The following is a 24,822-nucleotide window of genomic DNA, read 5'->3' on the forward strand; positions in this document are numbered from 1 at the left end:
GTACAGTGTCCTGCCAGACATCAGTTAAGTAGTCGTTAAAAATATGCTTGTTGATTGTATTCTTCATTGTAGTTGAAGGCGCCCACGCTGGAATGTTTAAGGGAAGCAGCAAACAGACAGTTTGGAGGGGCTATTTGGTATGTTATTTTAAATTAATTGTATTTTTGCAGTAGACCGGAATAAAAGTTTGAATAATAAAGCTGTTTTACGTGGAGAGGCTTTTTAATGTTTGCCTTTTCTCTAAGGCTGGCTTGCTAGTGTTAATAAATGTTGATGTAAGTAATCTTAACATTCTTATTTTGAAGCTCATATGATGCAATAGACCTTTGCTAGTTTTCTCAGCTGTAAGTTTCCCCAACCTCATGACACGAAAGTGAGCTGTGTTTTTGCCCCTTTTGTTTTAGACAACAGATAAAGAAGTCCCCGGGCTGGTGCTAATGCAAGATTTGGCTTTCTTGAGTGGATTTCCACTGACATTCAAGGAAACAAATCAACTGAAAGCAAAATTGCCAGAAACTCTTTCTTCTAAAATAAAACTGGTAAGAGCATAGAAAATAGATCAAATTAGTATAGCACATCTCATTTAATGCATGACTTCGCTTGTGGTCCATTTCATTCAGAGAATAGTTGACAATTATAAGAAGTATAGAGGGTCTCTACTCTGCCATAATATGTTGTCATGATGACAGCTCTTTATTTATAGGATCCTTATTCCTTACTCTTAATTTGGGCAAAATTCTAAGAGTCTTATTTGGTTTGCTGGGGTCCCAGATAGAAGCGGGATCATTTGTTTAACAAGTGAGCATCTACTGTGTGTGAAGGGCTTTTACACCTGCTGCGAATATAGCAGTGGACAAAAAAAGACAAAAGCCCTGATGGAACTTAGAGTATAAGGAAATGGAAGCAAATGGAAGGAGGAGAGGGGGGAAATCATACATGTGGTAAGTACACACAGGCTTCAAACTGCATATTTACTAAGAGCTTTTACTCAAAGGGGGTGTGCTTCAGACATTTGGAATGTTGATGAGGTGAAATCTTCATTCATTAATAGCTAACTGAGCCATTAATGTAGTACGATTTATACTTATTAACTCTTCACGCTTGACCAGTGGTGCCATTTGTCACAGTTGACTTTGGAGGCTGCCCTGTGACATGCCTTTTCCTTAACATTTATTGTTTTCAGAGCTAGTTACCCAGTTGATTTAGGGCACAGTCCATGTGGGTGTACTTTCCTTTTGACCTTATGTCAAAATGCCTGCCTGCTATTCTGTCAGAAACATTCCGGGTTATAAAACGTGGGTGTCTTTCCTCTTTGAAGAGAGGGCATAAAGTTCTTGGTTTGGAATTTGTTAGGCTCTGGTTTTCTTGATTCTACAAAGAAATGCTCATTAAATTCCATCACTGTGTTGAGTTTACCGATTCTTACTTCTTGCTCCTGTTGATGTCACTGATGCGATTTGATACACCTACAGTGTGAGGTCAGGAGAAGAACATGCCAGCTAATGCAACTGAAAACCAAATTAGCTTCTTCCAGAGATTCAAGAACTCAAGCCTACGAGGTCTTACTATGTCCTGGTGATTTTCTAAAACTTAAATCAGTTCCAGAATTGCTCGTTTAATCTACTAAAGTGTTTATTTCAGGAATAAAATCCCCAGAAACAATGCCATGCTTTAAAAGAGCAGGTACATAAGGTAGTTTCAGGGAAGTCATTAAAAGAAGGGGCATTAATACAATGTTTATATAATTTACTGTGACCTTGACTGTGTTCTGAACAGAGGGTTGAGGTGGCAGAGAGTCCAGACAGGACAATATGCTGTTCTCACCCTGCCCGCACTGACCTTCCCGCTGAAACAAATTACCCAGTCAGCCTTCAAGGATCCCATGCAGACTTCCTCTTTGAAAACTTACCCCATGTCTCGGATCCACACAGACATTTCCTATTGAAATGTCAAGTGGAAGTCTGTACCACTCTTCTCTATATCTTGTACTATCTTGTTTTGTTACTTGAATACTTAATATGCAAACATACTGTCTCCAAAATGAGATTATAAATAGCTTGAGGACAGACCCGTGTCCTCCACCGTCTTTTACACACCCACTCAGCAACCACTATCATTGAATCAAATGCAAGAATGCACTTGAGAACTTTGGGAAGGTTTTCTACCTGCTCTAACATATGTTAAAGAAGAAGTGAACAGAAACCAAAAATCAAATAACGCATCATGAAAAACGCATCCTGAATGAAAACGTCTGAAAACACACATTGATTTAGAGTGAGCTGAAAGTAAAGACCAGTGGACAATCTGATTTCTCAAAAGGTGAATTCTGTATCCATCACACACAAAAATTCTACAGATAACTTAGTGGTAATTAATCAGATCATAAAGACTCACCGCACAGTATCTCAGACTAGAAAGCCTGTAATAGAAAAGACTGGTTTAGAAGACTATAGTCCACAGAAAAATGTTTATGAATTCAAATCTATTGTCTTGCAAATGAAGCCATTTTCAAGCCCCACTTCTCCTCCTTTCCCTCCTGAGGAGTGGGGATGGGGATCCTGGTTTTGTTCTAAACAGAATAATTAAGGCAAAGTAATGTAGGAATACAATGTGCTACCGCAAACCTAAAGTGGCTCCTGTGGGTAACCATACTGCTGACGTGTTTCCCTTTACATTCCAAGACATTGTATACGGCAGGTTTGGTGAATCATAGCTGTTCTTCTTGCTCATTCCTTCAACAAGCATTTCTTGAGTGCTCCCCTGAGTGCCAGGCCCCAAAATAATCACTAGGGGTACTAAGGTGACGAGGCAGTGCCTGTCCTGAGACGCTCACAGCCTGGGGAGGAGTCTCTGGGACAGAACTGAGTTGTAGGTGGCAGGAGGCCACAGGCCTGGGCAGAGGCCTCCTGGGAGCCTGGGAGAGTGAGATGGTTCAGCCGTTCAGGTCCTGAGGTCCAGCGCCTAACGGCCCTTTCCTCCCACACGCCGCAAAGCACCTGTAATGTAACACGGAGCTCAGGGCTTCCTTCCTCCAGAAGCTTGCTTCTCCCAGTGAAGCCCTGAGTATGGTGAATGCCATCACTTCTATATTCACTAGAAACATCCACTTCCCCTTTCATTTTTCCTTCCCTCTCCCTCAGCAGCTGAGTCACTGGGTCATGTTGAGGGTCTCTCACAGATGTTTCTGGAACCATTCTCATCATTGGCACCACTGACAAAGCACTTGTGGAACCCGAATGTCTTGCTGGACCACGGCAGCGTGGCTGAACTGGTTTTCCTGCCTGCAGCCTCCTCTTGTCTAACTTCCACCTGCTACACCTTCCCCTGCTGTGTTCCTTAGAATGGGGTCCTCCTCCTAAAGATGCTCCCTGCCTCCAAAATGAATTCCAGGCTCCTTACCAGGAGATCTTTTTCAGTCTGACCTCCGCCTGCCTTCCCAGTCTCGGCACCAGTCCAATCTCTGCCGGGGCTCTGGCCTCAGGAACAGCTGTCCTGGTTCTCTGCAAACACCATTGACTGCAGGCCTCCGGCCCTTTGCTCAGGCTGTTCCCTCTTCTTGGAGTGGTCTTCCCCACTTTCTGCTGGGAGAATGGCTGCTCTGTTCAGGGCCCAGCTAAAATGCTTCCTGTCTGCAGAGCCTTCCGTGCCCCCAGCACACCTACAGCCGAGGTGGTCTCACAGCACTTTGTAGGCACACTTATTTGGAAGAGATCGCACCCAAAAATTATTTACGTGCTTTTATTCACTGTTATCCTTAGCACAGTGACAAATGTCTTGAAATGTCAATGGCTTAAAAATAGCAAAGCTTTTTCTCTCAGTCATGCTACACGAGGGCAACATGCGTCTGTAGGGGTAGGTGTCTAGAAGTTGTTCTCTCTTTGAGAAACTTAAGATTTAAAGAATTTAGATAAACTTACAATTTCAAGTAAGAATCTATATATGGAGGCAGTTGCCCACAGTTGCCCAAGCTAGGAACGTCAGCCTTTGGCACTTATTGCAACCACTTTTCCTTACCGCCACCTCTTTCTTTTCCGGAAAAGTAATTAAGGTGTCCAGCATTGGGGTGCCACCTAGTGGCTAGCACAGGTTACTCCCTCCCCACCTTTTTCACCGCTCAAAACTTGATCACAGTGGCAGAAAATCTTTCTCATACATGTAAGTATTCCCTTCTGCTGTTTACTTTTCATCTCTCTTCCAATTATTGTATAATATATAGTTACCTTAGGAAAATGTCTGAAATTTCAAAGTAGTTTTCAAGAATAAAAGCAGTTTGGAAGAAGAGATTAAGATAAGATGATTTTCTCAATAAATTCTAAATTAAATTAGAATGGTAAAGCACTACATTTACTTATTCTAGAATGGTGATTTTAGCACTCCCAGAAGCCCTCACACGTGCTGTGGGAGCCACTGGGGGAGGTAGAGAAGAGGCAGCGGAGGCCGGGGGTGGGTAGTGAGAGAGACTGGGTAGGTACCCGGATAGAAGACTATTCGCCCTGCATGGCCTTCCTCCCATCTGCCCCCCACACGTAGGCAGGATGGGGACAGCAGTGAGGACTGACCTTTAGTGAGTGCTGAGTATATGTCAGGCACTGCCAAGGGGAAAGAAGACAGGAAGACAGTACATACACAGGCACGTGCGCACATAACACCCACACACAGTTTGTGTTAAGAGCTCATGGCTTACATAATAAAAAGGGGGAAGGGTATAAATAAAATTCTAACTCTAACCTCTAGTTTTTTGGCCTGTGTAAACTCAGGACCCCTTGAAAGATGAGCTAATTATAGTCATGTTGCAAATACGAGCTCAGAAGGAGCCCTTAATACTTTGTGTTTGCTTCTGTTTTACAAATTAAGAAAGAAGGCCCTGGGCTCTGTCAGAAAAGCCAGGTCAACAGAAGGATTTTCCTGTCCTAGATTAGTGGTTTGCAATTCTCTCCCTGTCCTTTACAGTTGTGAAAGGCCTTTTTCATAGGAAATTGTATGATACAGAGTTAGAACATAAACAGACCTAGAGTGGTTTGGACCCTGGTAGAGGTGGGAAAGTCTGTTCCTAAAACGTGTTGAAGCTTATGATGCTCCCTCTTAGATTTACGACCGCTTCAAAAGCTTTGCCCCTAAAGGTGCTTTTCCGATGGAAGCATTGCAAGCAGCCCTGCCAAAGACACTTCTCCTCAGTGTGGGGCACAAAAGCCCTTCGGACGCCCTGCTAGCGGATCTCCTCTCCACCAAGCCAGTGAAGTTACATTGCAGGACTTCCCCCCAGAATAAGCAAATGGGTAATATTCTAGAACAAAGGTCACAAACTGGTAGTCAGATATATTTTGTTCAAATGTATGACAATCAAAAACATTTTAAAATTGGGAGATTTCATGTAATTCTCAGGGATTCTGGTCTCAGGAAATCTGACAGCACTGGGTGGCATTGGATAGTGGCCGCAGCTTTCAGATGTGGCCTAAGATGTTCCATTTGCCACAGCCCCTACCAGTCCCTCTTGTTTTTAATACCTGGTCTGTTCCATTCATTTTGGGGAAGTGTCTGGCCTATTTATAGGTTTTCTTTGTTTTATTGTGTGTGGGTGATATAGGCTTGCTGTTTCATATATATGTGAAACTTTTAATCTTTATATATAATATATATATTATATATATTCTACATTATACATATATTTAAAGTTTAATGATCAAACTGGGAATTTAAAGGTGTCTCTTCTTTGGGGCTCCGTTTTTCCATGGGTAACCCTCTTGTTACTTTATAGCTGCAGCTGTACTCAGAGGCGAGTGTAGCCCTTCTAAAATTGAATAACCCCAGAGATTTCCAAGAACTGAATAAGCAGACTAAGAAGAACATGACCATTGATGGAAAAGAACTGACCATAAGTCCTGCATATTTATTATGGGATCTGAGTGCCATCAGCCAGGTAAGGGATACAGAGATTCTTTTAAAACCCGAATCGAGGATTTAGATTGTTAAAGATGTATTAGAAGAAGGAAGAGGGCTTGAGTTGATTGGAACTTTTCTAATTTTCCCATCACTGCCATTGGTTAATATTAATGGAAGTGACTAGAATCAGATACAATAATCTTTTCTAAAAAAAAAGTGTATTAAAGAAATGTGAGATATTTGTGTTTTAACTATGCTGAGTCTTTTGCAGGTTTTGTAATGTTTAAAAGTAAGACTGGGTCTTTAAAAGCCTGCCAGAACATCCTGAGAGCAGAGAGGGCAGGGGGAGAGACAGGCGGAGGACTTGGGACTGAAGGGACATTTTACATCTTCATGCGCCAGATGTTTTTCTCAGTCTAAGCAGGATGAAGACATTTCTGCCAGCCGTTTTGAAGATAATGAAGAACTGAGATACTCACTGCGATCTATTGAGAGGCATGCGCCATGGGTTCGGAATATTTTCATTGTCACTAATGGGCAGATTCCATCCTGGCTGAACCTTGATAATCCTCGAGTGACAATAGTGACACACCAGGTATGTGACTTTTCAGATATCACAAGGCTGTGGTTTCTCTTTCTGTCTTTTACTTTTCCCTAATTTCATTTCCCTCATCCTCCTCACCTCCATTTCCACCTGCCTTTAATCCTCCCTCCCTCCCTCCTTCCAAAAAGAAAAAACTCTCATTCACTCACTTTCTCTTTTTTTCATTGACAGGATGTTTTTCAAAATTTGAGCCACTTGCCCACCTTTAGTTCCCCAGCTATTGAGAGTCACATCCATCGCATCGAGGGGCTGTCTCAGAAGTTTATTTACCTGAATGACGATGTCATGTTTGGGAAGGATGTCTGGCCGGATGATTTTTATAGTCACTCCAAAGGTCAGAAGGTAAGTACCTAAGAGGAAGGGATGTTTAGCTTGGATGTCACTTAGAAGTTATAAACAGGAAACCAGGAATCAGTATATAGACTACTGTGTCCAGATTTGATCAAATAAGCATTTCGAGTGCTAAGCCCAGGAGAGGGAACAATCTGGAGGAAAGAAAACTACTTCCTAGTAGTTTTTCACTTCCCTACATTCTCAGATACCCAGAACCCACTCTTTTTACCCAGCCCTCTTAAGTTTTCTACTACAACAGCAGCAGAAAAAGCAACATCACTAGGAAACCATGGTTATAGTGTCAGCAAAGTGACCAAGATAGAAAGTTAGCTCAATTTTTTGCTTAAAGACATGGATGAAATCTCACGGAAGGCAGCTGGTCTCCCTCTGTCTTTGAGAGGCAGGAAGGAGAAGTGGTTATGAGCACAGACCCGGGAGCCAGCTGTTTAGAACGGTCCTGGGCAATGACCTGATCTTTGTGTTTCCTTTCTGCATGGCGGGGAAAATAGAAATACCCATGTAGCGTTGTTAGGATTTATTGATAGACTGGAGACTTACCACCATAAGCTTGTAAGTGATAGGACTCTGCAACTGTAAGTGCTAAACGCACAAAGCTACTTTTTCTGTCTTAGTTTATGCTGCCCCGCTGTGCTCATTCTCTGATTCCCTTGTTCAGTGGCTCCCCCGTGTCAGATTGTAGGTCTACAAAGTTGAGCTGTGGCTTCACAGGGCAGACACACAAAATCAGTGACTCTGTACAGTTATTTCCGTGCCAGCAGGTGTGCCCTGGGGGATAAGGAGTGGGATCACAGGAGGTTGAAATCAGATAGGAATCGAGAAGAATTCCCATCTGAATTGAAATGAACTTTGAAGAACAAATAGGAGTTAGTTAGATTCCAAACAGATGGAATGTCAAAAGGCATGGAGACTTTAACAGGGGAGCATATTTTGTTGAATGATTTTCATTTAAAAAATAACCATGTCCCATATCACATTTTGAAAGCAGGTGAGTCCACAACTCAGATTGCTGAGCTGATTGATTGATCACAGAACATTATGATTAGCAGGACATTTAGTGTTCATCTGCTGCTTTTCTCAGCCTTGAGACAAGATTAGGCTTAAATAAACTCAGGAGTTAATGACAGCTGTCACAGCAAAGCAGTGACTTGTGTGGTGTACCTTCCACCTGCATTTGTACTCACATTTAAGTCTGACATGTTGCTGTTTTATTTCAAAATATATTATGAGACCATGGTATGAGAAGCCATCTGTGAGTTGAGTGTTTGTCTGCTTTCCTTGAGTTATGGAACAGAGTAAAGAGTAAATGTGCTCAGTAAGAACTGTCAAAAGAATACAACTTAGAAAATGACTACAGGTGGAGGCAAACTAAAAGCAAACTATGCCGATGAGTGCCGTCAGCCCATGGAAAATATTAACCTTTACTAGCAGCTCCTTTTTTTTTTTTTTAAAGGAATCCTAATTTGAGAGTAAAAAGTGTCCGAAACCAGAAACTGTTTGACAGCCTCTCTGGTTTTATCATAGGTTTATTTGACGTGGCCTGTGCCAAACTGTGCTGAGGGCTGCCCAGGTTCCTGGATTAAAGATGGCTATTGCGACAAGGCTTGTAATAACTCAGCCTGTGATTGGGACGGTGGTGATTGCACTGGTAAGGATATGTTCAAATGTGATTTGCTTCAGTTTATGGAATGTGTTCATTCCTAATCATTAATGAACACGGACAGTGAATTAAACATTCTTCATGTATTAAAACAATCAGTAATCTAGAGACCCTGGAGGTGATGACTAGTAGCTCATATGATCCAGCTTATTCATATTATCCATTGATGAGGCCACTTTCCCATGTTGGCCTGGCACTTGAACTTGCCTTTTCTTATTAGTGAAAGTATGGAAATCAGGAATACCCTTAGCCATGTAAGCTCGAGAGCACGGACTACTCTACCTGGTTCTTACCGGAGCTCATGCTGGTGGCTTTCAGCAGCAGATGGCTCTAGGCCAGTGTGTGACCAAAGGGATGCAAAAGAAATAAATGTCTCATCTCCTCAGCCTCCCTTCTCCCTTTCTTACAAGCTTATATTTGGATTTGTTGATAACAATAAGTTATTTACTTTTATTTGTTGCCTTCAGTTTATAAAGCATTTCAATTTATGAAATGTTGTCCATTATCCACCTTAATTTCTTAGTCACCTAAGAAAGAGAGAGAGTATATGCAGAGATGTTATCATCCCCGTAGTCCATATGAGGAAACAGACTTTGGAAAGTGTTGAGTACTGGAGGAAACAAAACTTCAAGTTATGTTTCAGTCAGATCTATGAGAGGCTCTTTTGAGAAATACAAGCAGTGCAGGGAGAACACACAGATGTTCAGAGTGGATCTGTGCAGCCCAGAGAATGTGCTCATTGGGTAACAAGGTTAGCACCCATAGTCGGTCATGTTTCAGGCAGTTCTGACAGTCACAATCTTTGGAATAATCTCTCCCTGTGTCCTTGTTCCTCCATCCACATCTACACATGTCCCTTTGAGCAGTTGTGAGGCCCGTATCTCTCAGTTGCACAGATAGTAAGTGCCCAGCCCACAGTCAAGTAATGTCCCCTTTTCAGTATGTTTTCTTCTTAAGCTACGCGAGATATCTTACTGAAGAATGGGTGAACGCTTTCTGACTGAAACTCAATGCACCCACCTTGAAAACACTATTAAGAAATAAGGAACTCTTTCTGTTTCAAGATGACAAGTGCAGCAAGGTTCTGTTTTCCTCCTCCCTGCGCAGGTAACAGTGGAGGGAGCCGTTATGTTGCAGGAGGCGGGGGAACCGGAAATATTGGAGTTGGACAGCCCTGGCAGTTTGGAGGAGGAATAAACAGTGTCTCATACTGTAATCAAGGATGTGCAAATTCCTGGCTCGCCGATAAGTTCTGTGACCAAGCCTGCAATGTCTTGTCCTGTGGGTTTGATGCTGGCGACTGTGGGCAAGGTATATTTATTGCCATAAAAGCATAGCAAGAATAAGGGGATTTTATCCCCTTGATAAGTAGAGAGGATTTGGCTCATTGTTGTTATTTAAAGTAATTATTCTCAGTGTATCCCTTTCCCAGCTTTGCATCCAAACTAGTTTTAAGTTAGGACACAGGTTTTTAGAAAACAGTAGACACTAAAGCTACATCTTTTCCTTTATTGCTTGAGTCTGATTTTTTTTTTTATTTTTTACTAAGCTGATTTACCTCCATTGAAAATATATGGTGATGGTTTAATTTGGAAATAATAAAAGACCAATAATTTATCAGAGAAGGATGGTTTGAATACTGTATCTTGTTGATAGCTTATTATCAGAGTTCCTTTTGGCAGAAAGTTGTAGTTTTTCAAATGGACAAAAAGATGGAAGTAGATCGTTGGAACTTGCTGTCAAGAATTGTGTGGTATCTTGGCAGTGAGTCAGACTCAGCAAGCATTCAATGTTGATAATTGTGATGACTTCAGATAGTAAAATGAGCCTTGTACCAGTAGCTTTTAGATTAGAGTTTCTGATTACTTTGAAGTCCATTTAAAGGCACTCTTAGAAACTGAAAACTCAGACTCTAAGAATTAAAGGAAAAGGAAGGGAAATGCCTAATTTTTTAAAAGTCATGTTTGTGTTTTTTCCTCTAGATCATTTTCATGAATTATATAAAGTCACTCTTCTCTCAAACCAGACTCACTATGTTATTCCAAAAGGTGAGCACCTGCCTTACTTCAGCTTTGCAGAAATAGCCAAAAGGGGAATTGAAGGCGCTTATAGTGACAACCCAATAATTCGACACGCTTCTATTGCCAATAAGTGGAAAACCATCCACCTCATAATGCACAGTGGAATGAATGCGACCACAATACATTTTAATCTCACACTTCAAAGTAAAGACGACGAAGAATTCAAAATCCAGATCACAGTAGAGGTTGACACAAGAGAGGAACCAAAACTGAATTCTACAACCCAGAAGTCTTACCAAACTTTGGTTAGCCCCATAACACTTCTTCCAGATGCAGAAACCCCGTTTGAAGATATTCCCGAAGAGAAACGCTTCCCAAAATTCAAGAGACGAGATGTTAACACAACAGGGGGATTCCAAGAGGAGGTGAAAGTTCCCCTGGTAAATATTTCACTCCTTCCAAAAGAGGCCCAGTTGAGTCTCAGTAACCTGGATTTGAAATTGGAACGTGGAGACATCACTGTGAAAGGATACAACCTGTCCAAGTCAGCCTTGCTGAAATCGTTTTTGATGAACTTACAGGATGCTGACATAAAAATAAGCCAAGGTGAAAGAAGTGATAGTTTGAAAGCCCCACTGGCAGAACAGGTTCCCAAAAGCATGTTGCCAAACAGAGTAGGAGTGTCTGAAAGGTTACAGAGGACAGCTTTTCCACCAGTGACAATGAGGGTGACTTCCCATTACCAGCATCAAAATCCACCCTCAGACTCGGAAACCAAAGCAAGCTTTAGATCTGAAACTCAGACCCAAAAAGTAGGAGGCAGAAGTGTGTCAAAAGAAAAGCTCTCGTCTCTGATGGTTCCAGTGGAAAAGCGTGTGACCAAAGAAAAGAAAACCACAAGGAAAGAAGAAGAGAAAAACAGAATGGAGGACAATCCTAAAAATCACATAGATCTTAATGAAGTGTTACCTGGAAGAAAACTGCAACATTACACAGACAGTTACCTGGGCTTTTTGCCGTGGGAGAAAAAAAAGTATTTCCAAGACCTTCTTGATGTAAGTTACATCCAGCCTCATTCCTTCCCATGCTCCAGAAAAATAAATAACCTTGTAAATGATAATAATCTAATAGCAGCTACATTTTATCCAGCACTTCCCTGTACCAACCACAGAACTACATGCTTTTCTTACGTGGTTTCATTTAATTGTCCCAATAACCCTAATAATAAAAATAGCTTATAGTGGTTTCTACTATTGTTATCCCCATTTTACAGTTTAGGAAATGGCCTCATTGTGAAAATGAGCAATGGATTCAGCCCAGGGCATAGTCTGAGTAAGTAGTAGAACAGAAATGGCATCTTATCTTTACTTGCCGTGTTGTGATTTCAAAAAATGCTTTTGCGTGGACTGTACCAGTCAGATCTGATATTTTTCCAGCTTTGCTGGTGAGAAGTTCATTAGCTTCCCAGACATCACAGCAGCAAGTCAGTGTGAGCCAAGCCTCAGACTAGGAGAGCTCTCCTTCCTGAACTACGGCCTCCATGGTGCTGCGGTCCCATTTGTGTATCTCCCAAGTGCCATCACTGCTAACTGCTGGGGAAGGCAGGATGCTTAGAACACAGTCGCTGCTAGTGGAGACTCAGGGAGCAAGGTGGGAAGACAGACTTGGGGGCGAATAGTTGTAGCAATGTGACAGGTATCTCTGTTGAGGTGTGTGCAAGGAGTCCAAAGGGAACAACATTCCTTAACTTTGCCTGGAGGTCTCTGGAAAGACATCCTTGATGAAGTACCCTGTGAGCTGACCTTGCAGGGTGGGGAGGAGTTACCAGACTTAGGAAAATCCTGTGGTCTAGGTGGGATTGTGAACAAAGCCCAGCCCTGCGTGGATGTCAGGCTGGGAGAAAAGGATGAAGAGGGAACTATGTCTTATTCCTTTCATTGTCTTCGGGAAGTATCCTGTACCTGGCACAGTGGCATTTATTAATTGTTGAGTGAAGGAATGCAGAGTTCTTGCCTAGGTTTATTTTCCTTTTTTTTTTTTTTTCAATTGCAAAACTCCTATAGGCTGGTGTTAGAAATTGCAAGCAATGTAACAAGAGATACAGTAAAAAGGGGAAAGGTCGCCCTCCTCCCTTCCTTTTCTCCCCAATTGAGATAATCACTGTTATAGTTTGGTGGGTGTCTTTTCAGTATTTTTCTATAGGTATGCAAACATATACACTATATGGTTTCTGTTTTGCCACAGTGAAGTTCCACTCTCCATATACTGCTCTGCAGTTGCCTTTTGCTTTCGTGACACGTGGGCAGTTTTTCCATGTCAGTGCCATTGTTCTTTTTAACAGCTGCTGGTTATTTCCAGGATTTTGCAATTTCATAGTGTTGCAATAAATATTCTTGTACACATATCTTACTCTTGAGGACGTTTTTATTTCTGTAGGTAGAATTGCTAGGTTAAAGGGGGTCTTGTGCCTAAACATTTCAATATGTCCTTCTAAAATGTTGCACCACTTCATACTTCGACAAACAGCATACAAGACTAGTTGTTTCGCCACAGGCTAACCAACACCAGTTATTATCAACCTCTTTACATTTTTATCAGCTTGAAAAGCAAAACTGTTGCCTCCTCTGTAAAGTGTTTGTATTCTTTGCCAATATTTGCTCATTCAATCAGTTTTACCCCCTATAAGGTTCTTTACATTTACAATACTAACACAATTATATGGTGAAACCAGTTTGTATTTTAGTCCTTATGTTCAAAACTCAAGTACTTGCTGCTTTGAAATCACCAGTAAAAATAATTTGATATGAAAATACTATCAAATTTATTTGTAAATAAATTTTCTAAATGTTGCATTGAATGGCTATGACATCTCCTGGTTAATGACTAATCTTTGAAGAATATCCTTCACTGCACAACTGTTGTTCTCAAGCCAATGTTGGTGATAACTTTCACTGAAACCCAGTTTAGTCCTGCTCTTAGGATCCTCCAAGTGACCTGTGAGTGCTCAGTTCATTTGCCCCTCATGGACTGTTAGTGACTAGCTATTACCACATTCTATAAAATGGCACCTCTGCTTCTTGTTAACCGAGTGTACTTGTCCACTAAACATAATGCTGTGTTGTGTGGAATTCTCTTTTCAGGAAGAAGAGTCATTGAAGATGCAATTGGCCTACTTTACTGATAGCACACATACTGGGAGGCAACTGAAAGATACGTTTGCTGATTCCCTCCGATACGTAAATAAAATTCTAAATAGCAAGTTTGGATTCACATCTCGGAAAGTCCCTGCACACATGCCTCACATGATCGACCGAATAGTTATGCAAGAACTGCAGGATATGTAAGTCTGGCTTGCGTTTGGGTTGCTCGCATGTACTCAGAGCTAAGGCTGCGTGAAGTTTACATTTTCGCCATAAAATGTGCTAAATTTATGGCTCTACTATTTGATGACTAATGTGTTGAAGGTACTGTTAGATAAGTGGGAAGGAAACAGATGCTAACTCCACAGATGTTAGGCATTGTATATATTTTAAATATCCCGAGCTCATTGTGTGTTACATTTGTACAGGTTCCCTGAAGAATTTGACAAGACGTCATTTCACAAAGTGCGCCATTCTGAGGATATGCAGTTTGCCTTCTCTTATTTTTATTACCTCATGAGTGCAGTTCAGCCACTGAATATATCTCAAGTTTTTGATGAAGTTGATACTGACCAATCTGGTGTCTTATCTGACAGAGAAATCCGAACACTGGCTACCAGAATTCATGACCTGCCTTTAAGTTTGCAGGTATTGTGTCTTTTTCTCCCTAATTTTAAATGGAACTTTTAATTATGATACTTTTTTTTTCTCCCCCTATATATTTCAGTGTAAGTCAAGTAAAAGCAATTCTTTTTTTTTAATTTTTTTTTAATTGGGGAATTGGGGGGATGGGAACAGCGCTGGGGAATTGGGGGAAGGGGAACAGGCAAGTTGCTGTCGTTTTTTGTTCTTCAGTCTAATTGTGGAGGACGTTGCTTCACTGGCTCAAGTTGGCACCATCATTGCGCTCTTCCCGGGTGAGGCAGATCAGTCGCCGGCTTCTGGACGGCCGCTCACTGTGGCTGCTGGCCGCTCACGCTGGCTGCTGGCCACACACGGTAGCCCATGGCAACCCACTGCCACAGGGGCTGCAGCCTACGCCGTCGCCGGCGACTCACGGCAGCCCAGCTCCAGGTTGAGCTGTTGTTCACCATCTTAGCTGTGGAGGGCAGTGTCACTGGCCCTCATATGTGGGATCCGAACCGGGGCCCTCTGGTGTCCCAAGCCAGTTCTTAACCATCGCGCCACTCGGCCGGCCCCAAAGCAATTCTTAATATTTAATGAGGGTGTTCACAACTAGTCCATTTTTAGTGACATAGTTAAAACTAAATTTGAAGTTAGTATTTTATGAGATTACTTTTGTAGGCTTGTGGTAGGGATTGCTGTTGTATTGTCTGGAGGAGACCAAGACCATCCCTGAGTGTAAGATTCTCATGATAAGTTCATTCAGGCACTTCGGGAATGGCCGACTGGAGATCTCAGCCAGGCCTGTGGTGCTGCACAGTCCCCTCTATAATGGTCCCCTCTAGTCCCAGGAGTAGGAAACTCACTAATGGAGAGTGCCGAGATGAATCTAACTGCAGGTCACCCGTCTGGTGATCCCCTGGACTGTCTTGTGTAAAATGGTGACTCACAATCCCGGATGTTCTGTTTTGATGCAATATTTGTATTTGTTTTGCCTCATTCTCTTTTGAGGGTGTCTTTAGCTCAAGAATCATATAGTCAAAGTCTCTTTGAAGATAGCATTTAAACAAATTTTGGAGACTTTTACATAGTTTTTATTTTTAAAACCACAATCATTAATTGTAATGTACATAAGAGGCTTATTCTTTTATTTTTATTTTTTGTAAGGATTTAACAGGTCTGGAACACATGTTAATAAATTGCTCGAAAATGCTTCCTGCAAATATCACTCAACTGAGCAACATCCCAGCAACTCAGGAAGCATACTATGACCCCAATTTGGTAAGTGGAATGGGTTCTTTTTTTAAAAACTGGAAGTATTTCCTTATTGGGTGATATTTACACCATTTCTGTATGGCACTTCAAAAACTAGAAGTGGCTCACTCTGTTTATGTATCTTTGGTGGAAAGTAGCACAGATAATCCAGAATAATTTATATCTTGCTTTGGAATATCTTTTCTCCTCCCCAGTGGAGGTTAAGCTAATATTGAAATTAGTTGCTTATATTCTATAATCAGGCCTCCTATTCACTCAGCGTGGCAGAAGCTAGCCCCAAAGTATTCTCATTAGCTTGGGAGAACAGTCCTGAATTTAAACATTAACCAAAGAGATACTCATCAAGTGGAATACCATCTTTCATCAAAGCTAAGCTGTTTTGATGCTGATACTTTCTTGATCTTACCAGAAGGGGCTGTGGATGATTGACACACATATATATTGGAGTGCCACTTGGCTGAAATGAATGGAAGACTGTTGATTATAAAATGCATCCCAGTTTCAGAGAAGTGATAATGTGAAAAAAAAATGTTCATTTAGAATTGAGGGAACAAGGGTGTAATGTATAATAGCCATTAATTGATGCTTATAATTAATTTTTACTGCTATATGGAAAAATGTTTACAAAATAAAATTCATTGGGGAAAAATAGAGAGTACCATATACACAGTATGATTTGAACTATGGGAAACCCACAAATACCTTCACACACGCACGCATATACATACCCTGAAAAGTAACGGAAATGACAATAGGTTAAATCATAGGTGGTTTATAATTTCCTTTTTCACACTGTTATTTTCCACATTTTTTTAATAACAAATAGCTTTTGCTTTCATAATCAGAATAAAATATTATTAAAAAATTTTTTCTACCTTGCAAATGTTCATGCTATGTATAGATAATTTATAGTTAACACAGGTAAGCCATTTGTAAATGAATGTAGAGAAGAGTAACAAATCAGTAAAAAATCTGAAAGAGGGAAATCATTCATTTAGCATCCATTGTGCACATGAGGGACCATGTTCCTCACTCCTGTTCTCAGAGAGCCCCATGAAGGCTCACTCACAAGGAGACACAACGTGATGAGTGGCAGCCACTGGTGAGCGAGGTCAGCACAGGAGCCATCAGCATACATGGACCAACTATGAGTATCGCTGATCATATCTTGGTGGTTTAGCATATGACGTGGGTTAGTATACAGATATGTGCCACTTAAAACTTTATTTACAAAAATTAGCCTGCGGGTCATAGTATACCAATCTGATTTTTAAAAACATTGTCTTGATTACTAAGTGTTTTGGTGCCCTCTTAAATTTTGCACCTGAAGCGAATGCTTCGCTTGCCTCACCTGGTCCTGGCCCTGATGTTATGTCTGTGTTTTCTCACAGCCACCAGTCACTAAAAGTCTAGTAACCAACTGTAAACCGGTAACTGATAAAATCCACAAAGCATATAAGGACAAAAACAAATACAGGTAAGTAGACATGCAATTTCCTCTTTGTTTAGTTTAAGAATAATTATTACAAGTCTGGTATTTTCATGGTTTTACAATAGTTTATTAAGCATTCTTTTAAAATGTATTTGAGATTATTTTCTTATGTGAGATTGAAAGATTAAGTCATTCTGAGGATGTTGAGTCTGTTCAAGTTTTATAAAATGTATTTCTGATTGAAAGTTTGTTTTTCATATCCACATAAATATTTACACTCTTTAAATATGTTTTGTAATTAGGTTTGAAATCATGGGAGAAGAAGAAATTGCTTTTAAAATGATTCGTACCAATGTTTCTCATGTGGTTGGCCAGCTGGATGATATAAGGAAAAACCCCAGGTACTGGAGTTTTAAATTAATTGATAAACTTTATTTTTTAGAGCTCTTTAGGTTCACAGCAAAATTGAGTAGAAAGTACAGAGAATTCCCATAACTTTAAAAATTAACTTTAATCATGCAAACATACATAAAAAAAAAAGCAACAGAACTAGAGAGAAGGGAATAACTTATTTCTATTTGGAGCAGAAGGAAATGCCAAATGATGGAATAGTGTTTGAACTAAGAGATAAGAGTTGTGAGTTGAGATAGGATCCACTCATGCAGAGGGACTAGCACAGACTTCTGTGAGTCCAGTGACATGAGCTGTTCAGTGCGGCTACGGGGTGGACTGCATCACGGGGCAGGTGAGACCAGACAGCTGGGGCTCTCACAGCATTTCTAAAAAGGTGCTTCCAGAGAAGTTACTTTGGTGGTTCGACTTATCTTTGCAACTCGAAGTAAAGTTCAGATTAGCTTCTGTGGAAAAAAATGCTATCATAACTGTGAACATTAATCCAGTAAGCTACATTCATTCTTTGGGGAGGATAAGCGTTCAGGTTTACATGAGCCTTGAAAACCCAGCCTGGCCCCCCTAAGTTTGATGAAATTTGTGAAAATCTGAATTTTTGTGGGAAACGAATTTCATCGGTTTTCTGGAGCAAACAAGACCTTGGCATATAAAATTAAATATGTTTTTTTAAGATTTTATTGGGGAATTGGGGAAGGGAACAGTGTTGGGGAATTGGGGAAGGGGAACATTGTGTTTTCCAGGGCTCATCAGCTCCAGGTTAAGTTGTTGTCCTTCAGTCTTAGCTGTAGAGGGCGCAAGCTCAACTCTAAGTCCAGTCGCCACTTTCAGTCTAGTCTAACTGGCAACCTTGTACAGCTGAGCCATCCGGCCACCCGTTGGCAGCTCAGCGGCAGCTCACTGGCCCATGTGGGAATCGAATCGGTGACCCTGTTGCTCAGAGCTCGCGCTCTAACCAACTACGCCAGCCGGCTGGCCCTAAAATTAAATATTGTTTATTGGAGTCTTTGAAATGGATTTGGAAGTCTTCAGTTTCACCTCATTTAAATTATGATTTTCATTATAAATGGTTTGAGACGTAAATGTTCTAGGCATGTTAAAGCCATGGTATGTTTTCTGAAAAATCCCATTCTTGTTTGGGGGTGGGGGCAGAAATTGGAATTTTAAGAAAAATGAAACTATCTTTAATGCTTAATTTAGTATATTCAGTAATTCAGGAAGTACTTTATTTCCCAGAAAATAATAAATACTTCCCATAAGCCAAGTAAATAGTAAGACACAATAATCAATAATCATCCAGACTGCAGCTCCCTTTGCACGTGCTGTTCCCTCTGCCTGGAATGCCCTGCTCTAATTTTAAAAAATAATTTTAGCTTTAAGAATCATTTTTGATATGTGCTTTTTGCCACCCTCATTCTGTTGATATGCTGTCTCAGTCATTAATGATCTGTAGCAATGCCATTTGAGAATTTGCAGTTCTTTCTTCTACTTTTATGTCCTTAGGCCTGTTTGAAAGCTGTTGGGTGAGAGCGTTCATAGGCCTTTGTGGTACTTTGGGGGACGGGATTTTACTAAAAAGATACATGGCAAGCCAAGCTTCCCCTGCAGCGTCTTCCAGGCCCAGATAACCTCCTGTGATCCTGAACAGATTTTATCATTTTGAACTTTTTTGTTTTGTTTTACTTTTATGGGGGCTCATTTTAAGTCAGGGGTGGAAAATCAGTCTTCTAGCTGACTTACTCTCTAAGGACAGGCTTATCCCTTTGAAAGGTTGGGATGGGCAGCACCCAGGCTTTGGTTTCCCCTCGGACCCCTTCATCGCTGCTGCCCTCCTGCCAGTGTTGGCTTCATCCTCAGGCTGGAGATGGGGCACCTGCCGCAGTTCTAAATGTCTCTGCAGACAGAGCCATGTTCTGAGGCAGAAAGGGATCGCCCCTTGTTGTGTGTCACGTGCTGTCCCCTATTCCTACACCAGCCCCTGTGAAGGGGAGGGATTCGCTCACACTGATCAGAAGCTGCCTCTGGGTTGGGGTGGGGTCACGCCCCTTTGTCAGCTCATGGGGGTAGAAATACAGAGCAAAGTGCAAGTTCTCTTTGGAAGGAGGGGAGTGTTTGTTGGGCACCCCGAAGTGTCTGCTTTAGCCACCCTGTATCCACACACACCCTTTGCCTTATACATATACTTTCTTTAAGTTTCCCCAACTTTTTGAAAAAGTTTGAAGATACAGAAAAATTTTTAAATTTTTTTATTTAAAGAAGTACAATAAGCCCCATAAATACTTAGCCCAGGTTTTAAAATTAGCAGCCTTTTGTCATATTTGCTTGGCCTCTCTTCATCTATTTACACATATACATACACATACACAGGTTTTGTTTTTTATTTTTGTTTTTGCTGAACCATTTGAGAATTAGTTGCAGACATCCAGACACTTTACCTCTAATTTCTCATATTGTCTTCTAAAACAGTCATACCACAAGACCTTTCACACATAGCTAAAACCCTTAACACTGACGAAATAATACCATCTAATAGGTCGTATACATTCAGATTTTCCCAGTTGTCTCCAGATGTTCTTTATAGCTGTTGTTTGTTTGTTTTTTAAAGATTTTATTGGGGAATTGGGGGAGGGGAACAGCATTGGGGAATCGGGGAAGGCGCAAAGACAAGTTGCTGTCCTTTTGTTCTTCAGCCTAGTTGTGGAGGACACTGCTTCACTGGCCCTTGTGGGTATTGTGATCATTGAGCTCTTCCCGGCTGAGGCAGATCGGTCGCCGGCCATTGGATGGCTGCTCACAGCGGCTCATGGCGGCTCATGGCAGCCGGCCTCTCATGCTGGCTGCTGGCCACTCTCGGTAGCTCATGGCAGCCCACTGCAGAAGGGGCTGCAGCCTACACTGTCACCGGCCACTCACAGCAGCCCAGCTCCAGGTCGAGCTGTTGTTCACAATTTTAGCTGTAGAGGGTGTAGTGTCACTAGCCCATGTGGGAACTGAACTGGTGGCCCTGCTGCTCAGAGCTCACGCTCCGAAGCCAACTCTTAACCAACGCGCCACTCGTCCGGCCCCTGTTTGTTTTTAATCCAGGATATAGTAAAGGTTCATGCATTGTACTTGATTGACATATCTCTTTAGTACTCTTTAATTTAAAGCAGTCTCCATGTTTAGAGAATAGCTAGGATAATGAACTTTCACATGCCCATTACTCATCTTCATTAAGCAATTTTTGGTTGATCTGGTTTCATCTAAACACACTGACTCCTTCACGGCTACCCAATTATTTTTATGTCAGTCTCAGACATTGTATCTTTTTCTGTAAAATTTTCAGTATATTTCTCTAAATTATAAGGACTCTTTAAAAATAATCACAATACCATTTATTATTCCTTAATATGATAAACTGGTCAGTCTATACATTTCCCCAATTGTCTTTTATATATATATATATTTTTTCCTTTTATATGTTTTTTTAAGTTTGTAGGTTTGAAGTGGCATCAAGTAAATTCATTAAGATTAGGTCTATGGGTTTTCCCTCAATCTCTCTTTTCTTTCACCATATAATTTTTTTTGTGTGTATATGAAGAAACTTATATATTCTGTATTTCCTACACATTGGCCTTCTCTGATTGTATCCCAGTTGTTTAACATGTGCCTCTGTCCCTGTATTTCCTGTAAATTGATACCTGTATATAAGAAGTCTTTATTAGATTAAAGTTTGGTGGGGCTTATTTGGTTTTTGGTTTTTGGGTTTTTTTATTGTTGTCGCTATTGTTTTAGCAAGTGTACTTCAAAACTATTATCTACCTACCTACCATTTTCATGAGCCCTCAGATTAGTGACTTGCCTTGAAGGGAACTTGAAACAGTAGGGAGGCACCACTGTAATATGCTTTTTGCCAGAACGCTAGCATCTTACAGTTTGGGTGGAGACATATTAAGAAAGAGTAATCAAACTCATAGAATCCATAGCTTGGAGGCCATCCCAATATCTACGTGACTACTCTTAGTAATATTATTGTCAGTTCAGAGAACTGGTTTCAGGTACTTACTAATTTTTCCCCTGGCTGCTAACAAATTGCTCCAGTCAGTTAACCACATTTATTAAACACTTATTTTGGGGCATGCCAAGTGGAAATCATTCATTTATTCTCACAGCTAGAAGACCCTTGCAAGATTATCTTTCCTAATGCTGTTTTACAGGTGAAGACTATCCAAAGAAAAATTTATAGAACATTACCCCCCCCCCGAGAATCATATCAGTAAATGTAACAGCTTGGCACATAAGTCCATTTAAAATATATTTGGAATCCATATTTCTTGTTTTGTTAGGTCAGGATCATCCTAAGGATAATCAATAACCCTGGGCCTCTGTTATTTCCAGAAAGTTTGTTTGCCTGAATGACAACATCGACCACAATCATAAAGATGCCCAGACAGTGAAAGCTGTTCTCAGGGACTTCTATGAATCCATGTTCCCCATACCGTCCCAGTTTGAGCTGCCAAGAGAGTATCGAAACCGTTTCCTCCATATGCATGAGCTGCAGGAATGGTAAGTTCTCGTGGTTCGTATACGTGTGTGTGTGGTTTTTTTTTTTTAGAATGATGCAATTTTAAAAAATGTGTTATTTGCTCTATAATTTCTTTGTAAAATGCACTTATAGTTTTTATTGAGCATAATAATTGAAATATATGTTTTATTCAGCTCACTGGCCCAGCACATCTGCTGAGCCTTATTCATTGTCATTACTTCCGTCAGAGTAGCCACCCTGTTTCTTGAGTACTTGCTATATGGCAGACACTGTGCGGGACAATATGTTTACTCTAGTCTTTACAGTTAAGGGTACTGTTATTGCCATGTTACAGATGAGAACATGGTAGTAGAAGGTGAGGGGTTTGCTCAAGGTGAGGTAGCTGGTAAGTGGCAAATCCTGCCTGATTCCCCACCCCCCACATGTTTCACTATATTCCAGAGCTGCTTTATAATGTTTCCTTCATCTTTTATTTTACTACCATTTTCAAGACTTAATTATAAAGATAATTTTATCTTTCAGTTTAGGAAGATTTTTTACCCCTTACCCGCCCCTGCCCCCCACTCCCCACTCCCCATGCCAGGTGCCAGGAATACAAAGGCACAGAGGTGTATAAGAGAGTGCTTTGCAGGGATAAAGGAGCGATTGTGAAGGGCCGTATCTGAATTAGACTTTTTTCTTTAAAATCAGGGAATTGGGGGAGGGGAACAGTGTTGGGGAATTGGGGAAAGGGACCAGCCAAGTTGTTGTTCTTCAGTCTTAGTTGTGGAGGGTGCCAGTCACCATCTGGCTGTCCGTCGGTTGCTCGTGGCCTCTTAAGTTCAAGGTGCTGTGTTCAATCTTAGTTGCGGGTGGGCGTAGCCACCATCCCATGTGGGAGTCGAACCAGCAGCCTTGTTGTTAAGAGTGCATGCTCTATACACTGAGCCATCCGGGTGGCAGCTCAGCTCAAGGTGCTGAGTTCAGTCTTAGTTGCAGGTGGGCATAGCCACCATCCCATGCAGAAGTTAAACCAGCAGCCTTGTTGTTAAGAGCGCACGCTGTATCCACTGAGCCATCCGGGTGACAGCTCAGCTCAAGGTGCCAAGTTCAGTATTAGTTGCGGGCAGACATAGCCCACCATCAAACAGGCAACCTTGTTGTTAGGAGCATGTGCTCTCACCAGCTGAGCCATCCTGCCACCTGTTGGCAGCTCAGGCAGCTCAGCTCGGGCACAGTGTCACTGGCCCATGTGGGAATCGAACCGCGGCCCTGTTGCTCAGAGCTTAAACTCTTAACCTAACTCTTAACCAACTGAGCCACTTGGCCAGCCCTAGACTTTTTTCTTTAGAGGATGGGGCTCCCCTAGAGAGATTTTTTTTTTAAAAGATGTTTGTCTTTGATCAGACTTCGTGATTTGAAAGGATGACTAATGGTAGTGTGAGGGTTGGACTGGTGAGGAAGTTGTTTGAAGTGAGGCCATGTTGTCTGGGAACTGGAGGCAGGGAGACAAGTGAGAATCATTTCAGTTGTCCTGAAACAGACAGTCAAGGTGTGACCCAAGGACACAGACCAGGAAATAAAGAGAAAGCTGTAGACAGAATTGGGAGACATTTTAGGGAGGGAATGAGCAGACCTTGGCAGCTAGAACTCCTTGGTGTCTTGGAGTGGGGTGAGACAATTAGCATGTATATTGCTAATATCTATATATTTTTTTTCATAAAAAGAAGTTATTACTAAATCATGGGTCTTGACTTCCAGTAATTGCTGGATTTGCTTCTCACCATTTCACTTTCCTTTAGCTCAGAGGAAAGAGACCTTGGATGCTTTCAGTATTAACTCCCCAAATCCAGTCTGTGACTAAATTTACTTTCAAGGGCTCAATTGAATAAAGGAGTGGACTTCCGCATACTTTGACAGGACTTTGATTTCCACGTTGTACAGATGAGGCGAATCGGGTGTAGGGTGTTCTTCGCAGCTCCTCAGCCTGGTGCCGCTTTTTCCTCATCCTGACTTCTGCGTCCTCTCTCACTGCTGACCCCCCAACCCCTCCCTGCCTCCTAGAAACTTTCCTTTTTCTCTTTTCCTTTCATGACACTGTGCTCTTGAATGCCCTGTTACCTTTCCCTGGTTTTTTGATTGGCTACCTTCCTGTTCCCCTTTCTCAGGTACAGTACTTTGTACACTGTACAATGAACAGTCTGCCTGGTGTGCCATGAGCCCTCTTCAGGGGCAGAGGCAGTGTCTTACTTGTATCTGAGTCCACAGTGCCTCCCTAGCACATAGTAGGTGCTCGGTGGGTGGGTGGCTGAGGGAAGCTTGGTTCCCCTCCAGCTATTACAGGGTTGTCTGGTTGCTAGGGGAACTCATTACAACCTGTGGCTTTAGCTCTTTAAATTACATGTAGGTTCTGAAAGACACTGTAGACATTAAAGTGACTGAGCTCGTTGTGATCAACAGACACAGGAAATACAGTTGAGAAAAGTGTGTGGGAGATACCATTATAAGTAATGTGACTTGAAATAGACTCATCTACTACCAGAGAGTTGTAAATGAGAATTAGGAACTCAGTAGATAGAGGTCTGCATTTGGTAGTTATTAGCATATCTTCCAAGCTTATGTTAAGCATTTATTTAATCTTCATAATACATTATTCATTTATTTTCAAATTACAGATGAGGAAACTGCTATAGTTTTTATCCCCAGTATCCTATCTCCAAGTCCAGTTGATTCTACTCCCAGAATGCCTCCTCTGTTGCTTCTTTTTACCCTCACTGCCCCTCATTCTTTTTTCATGCCTGGACTAACGTGACTGCCTGCCTTGGGTCACCTGTGTATGACATCATCCTTCTGGTCACCATTTTCACCCTGATTCATATTCATTCTCTCTCTCTCTCTCTCTCTCTCTCTCTCTCTCTCTCTC

At 41.5% G+C, this 24,822-nt stretch overlaps 1 protein-coding gene across 2 annotated transcripts in view; it reads left to right on the forward strand.

Moving 5' to 3' along the window:
• GNPTAB (N-acetylglucosamine-1-phosphate transferase subunits alpha and beta) overlaps positions 1–24,822 on the forward strand; it is a 65,082-nt gene that overhangs the window by 35,783 nt on the left and 4,477 nt on the right. For both annotated transcript variants that reach the window (XM_019651896.1, XM_019651897.1), the window contains 14 exons: positions 73–137; positions 405–539; positions 5,756–5,917; positions 6,296–6,475; positions 6,656–6,826; positions 8,360–8,483; positions 9,603–9,806; positions 10,478–11,571; positions 13,657–13,856; positions 14,085–14,304; positions 15,448–15,561; positions 16,947–17,032; positions 17,290–17,388; positions 21,773–21,940. In XM_019651896.1, coding sequence (XP_019507441.1) covers positions 73–137; positions 405–539; positions 5,756–5,917; positions 6,296–6,475; positions 6,656–6,826; positions 8,360–8,483; positions 9,603–9,806; positions 10,478–11,571; positions 13,657–13,856; positions 14,085–14,304; positions 15,448–15,561; positions 16,947–17,032; positions 17,290–17,388; positions 21,773–21,940 — 3,022 coding nt within the window. The remainder of the gene's footprint in view (positions 1–72; positions 138–404; positions 540–5,755; positions 5,918–6,295; positions 6,476–6,655; positions 6,827–8,359; positions 8,484–9,602; positions 9,807–10,477; positions 11,572–13,656; positions 13,857–14,084; positions 14,305–15,447; positions 15,562–16,946; positions 17,033–17,289; positions 17,389–21,772; positions 21,941–24,822) is intronic.

Source organism: Hipposideros armiger, unplaced genomic scaffold (assembly GCF_001890085.2).
Source record: "Hipposideros armiger isolate ML-2016 unplaced genomic scaffold, ASM189008v1 scaffold_168, whole genome shotgun sequence".
In the NCBI taxonomy this organism is placed as follows: Eukaryota; Metazoa; Chordata; class Mammalia; order Chiroptera; family Hipposideridae; genus Hipposideros; species Hipposideros armiger.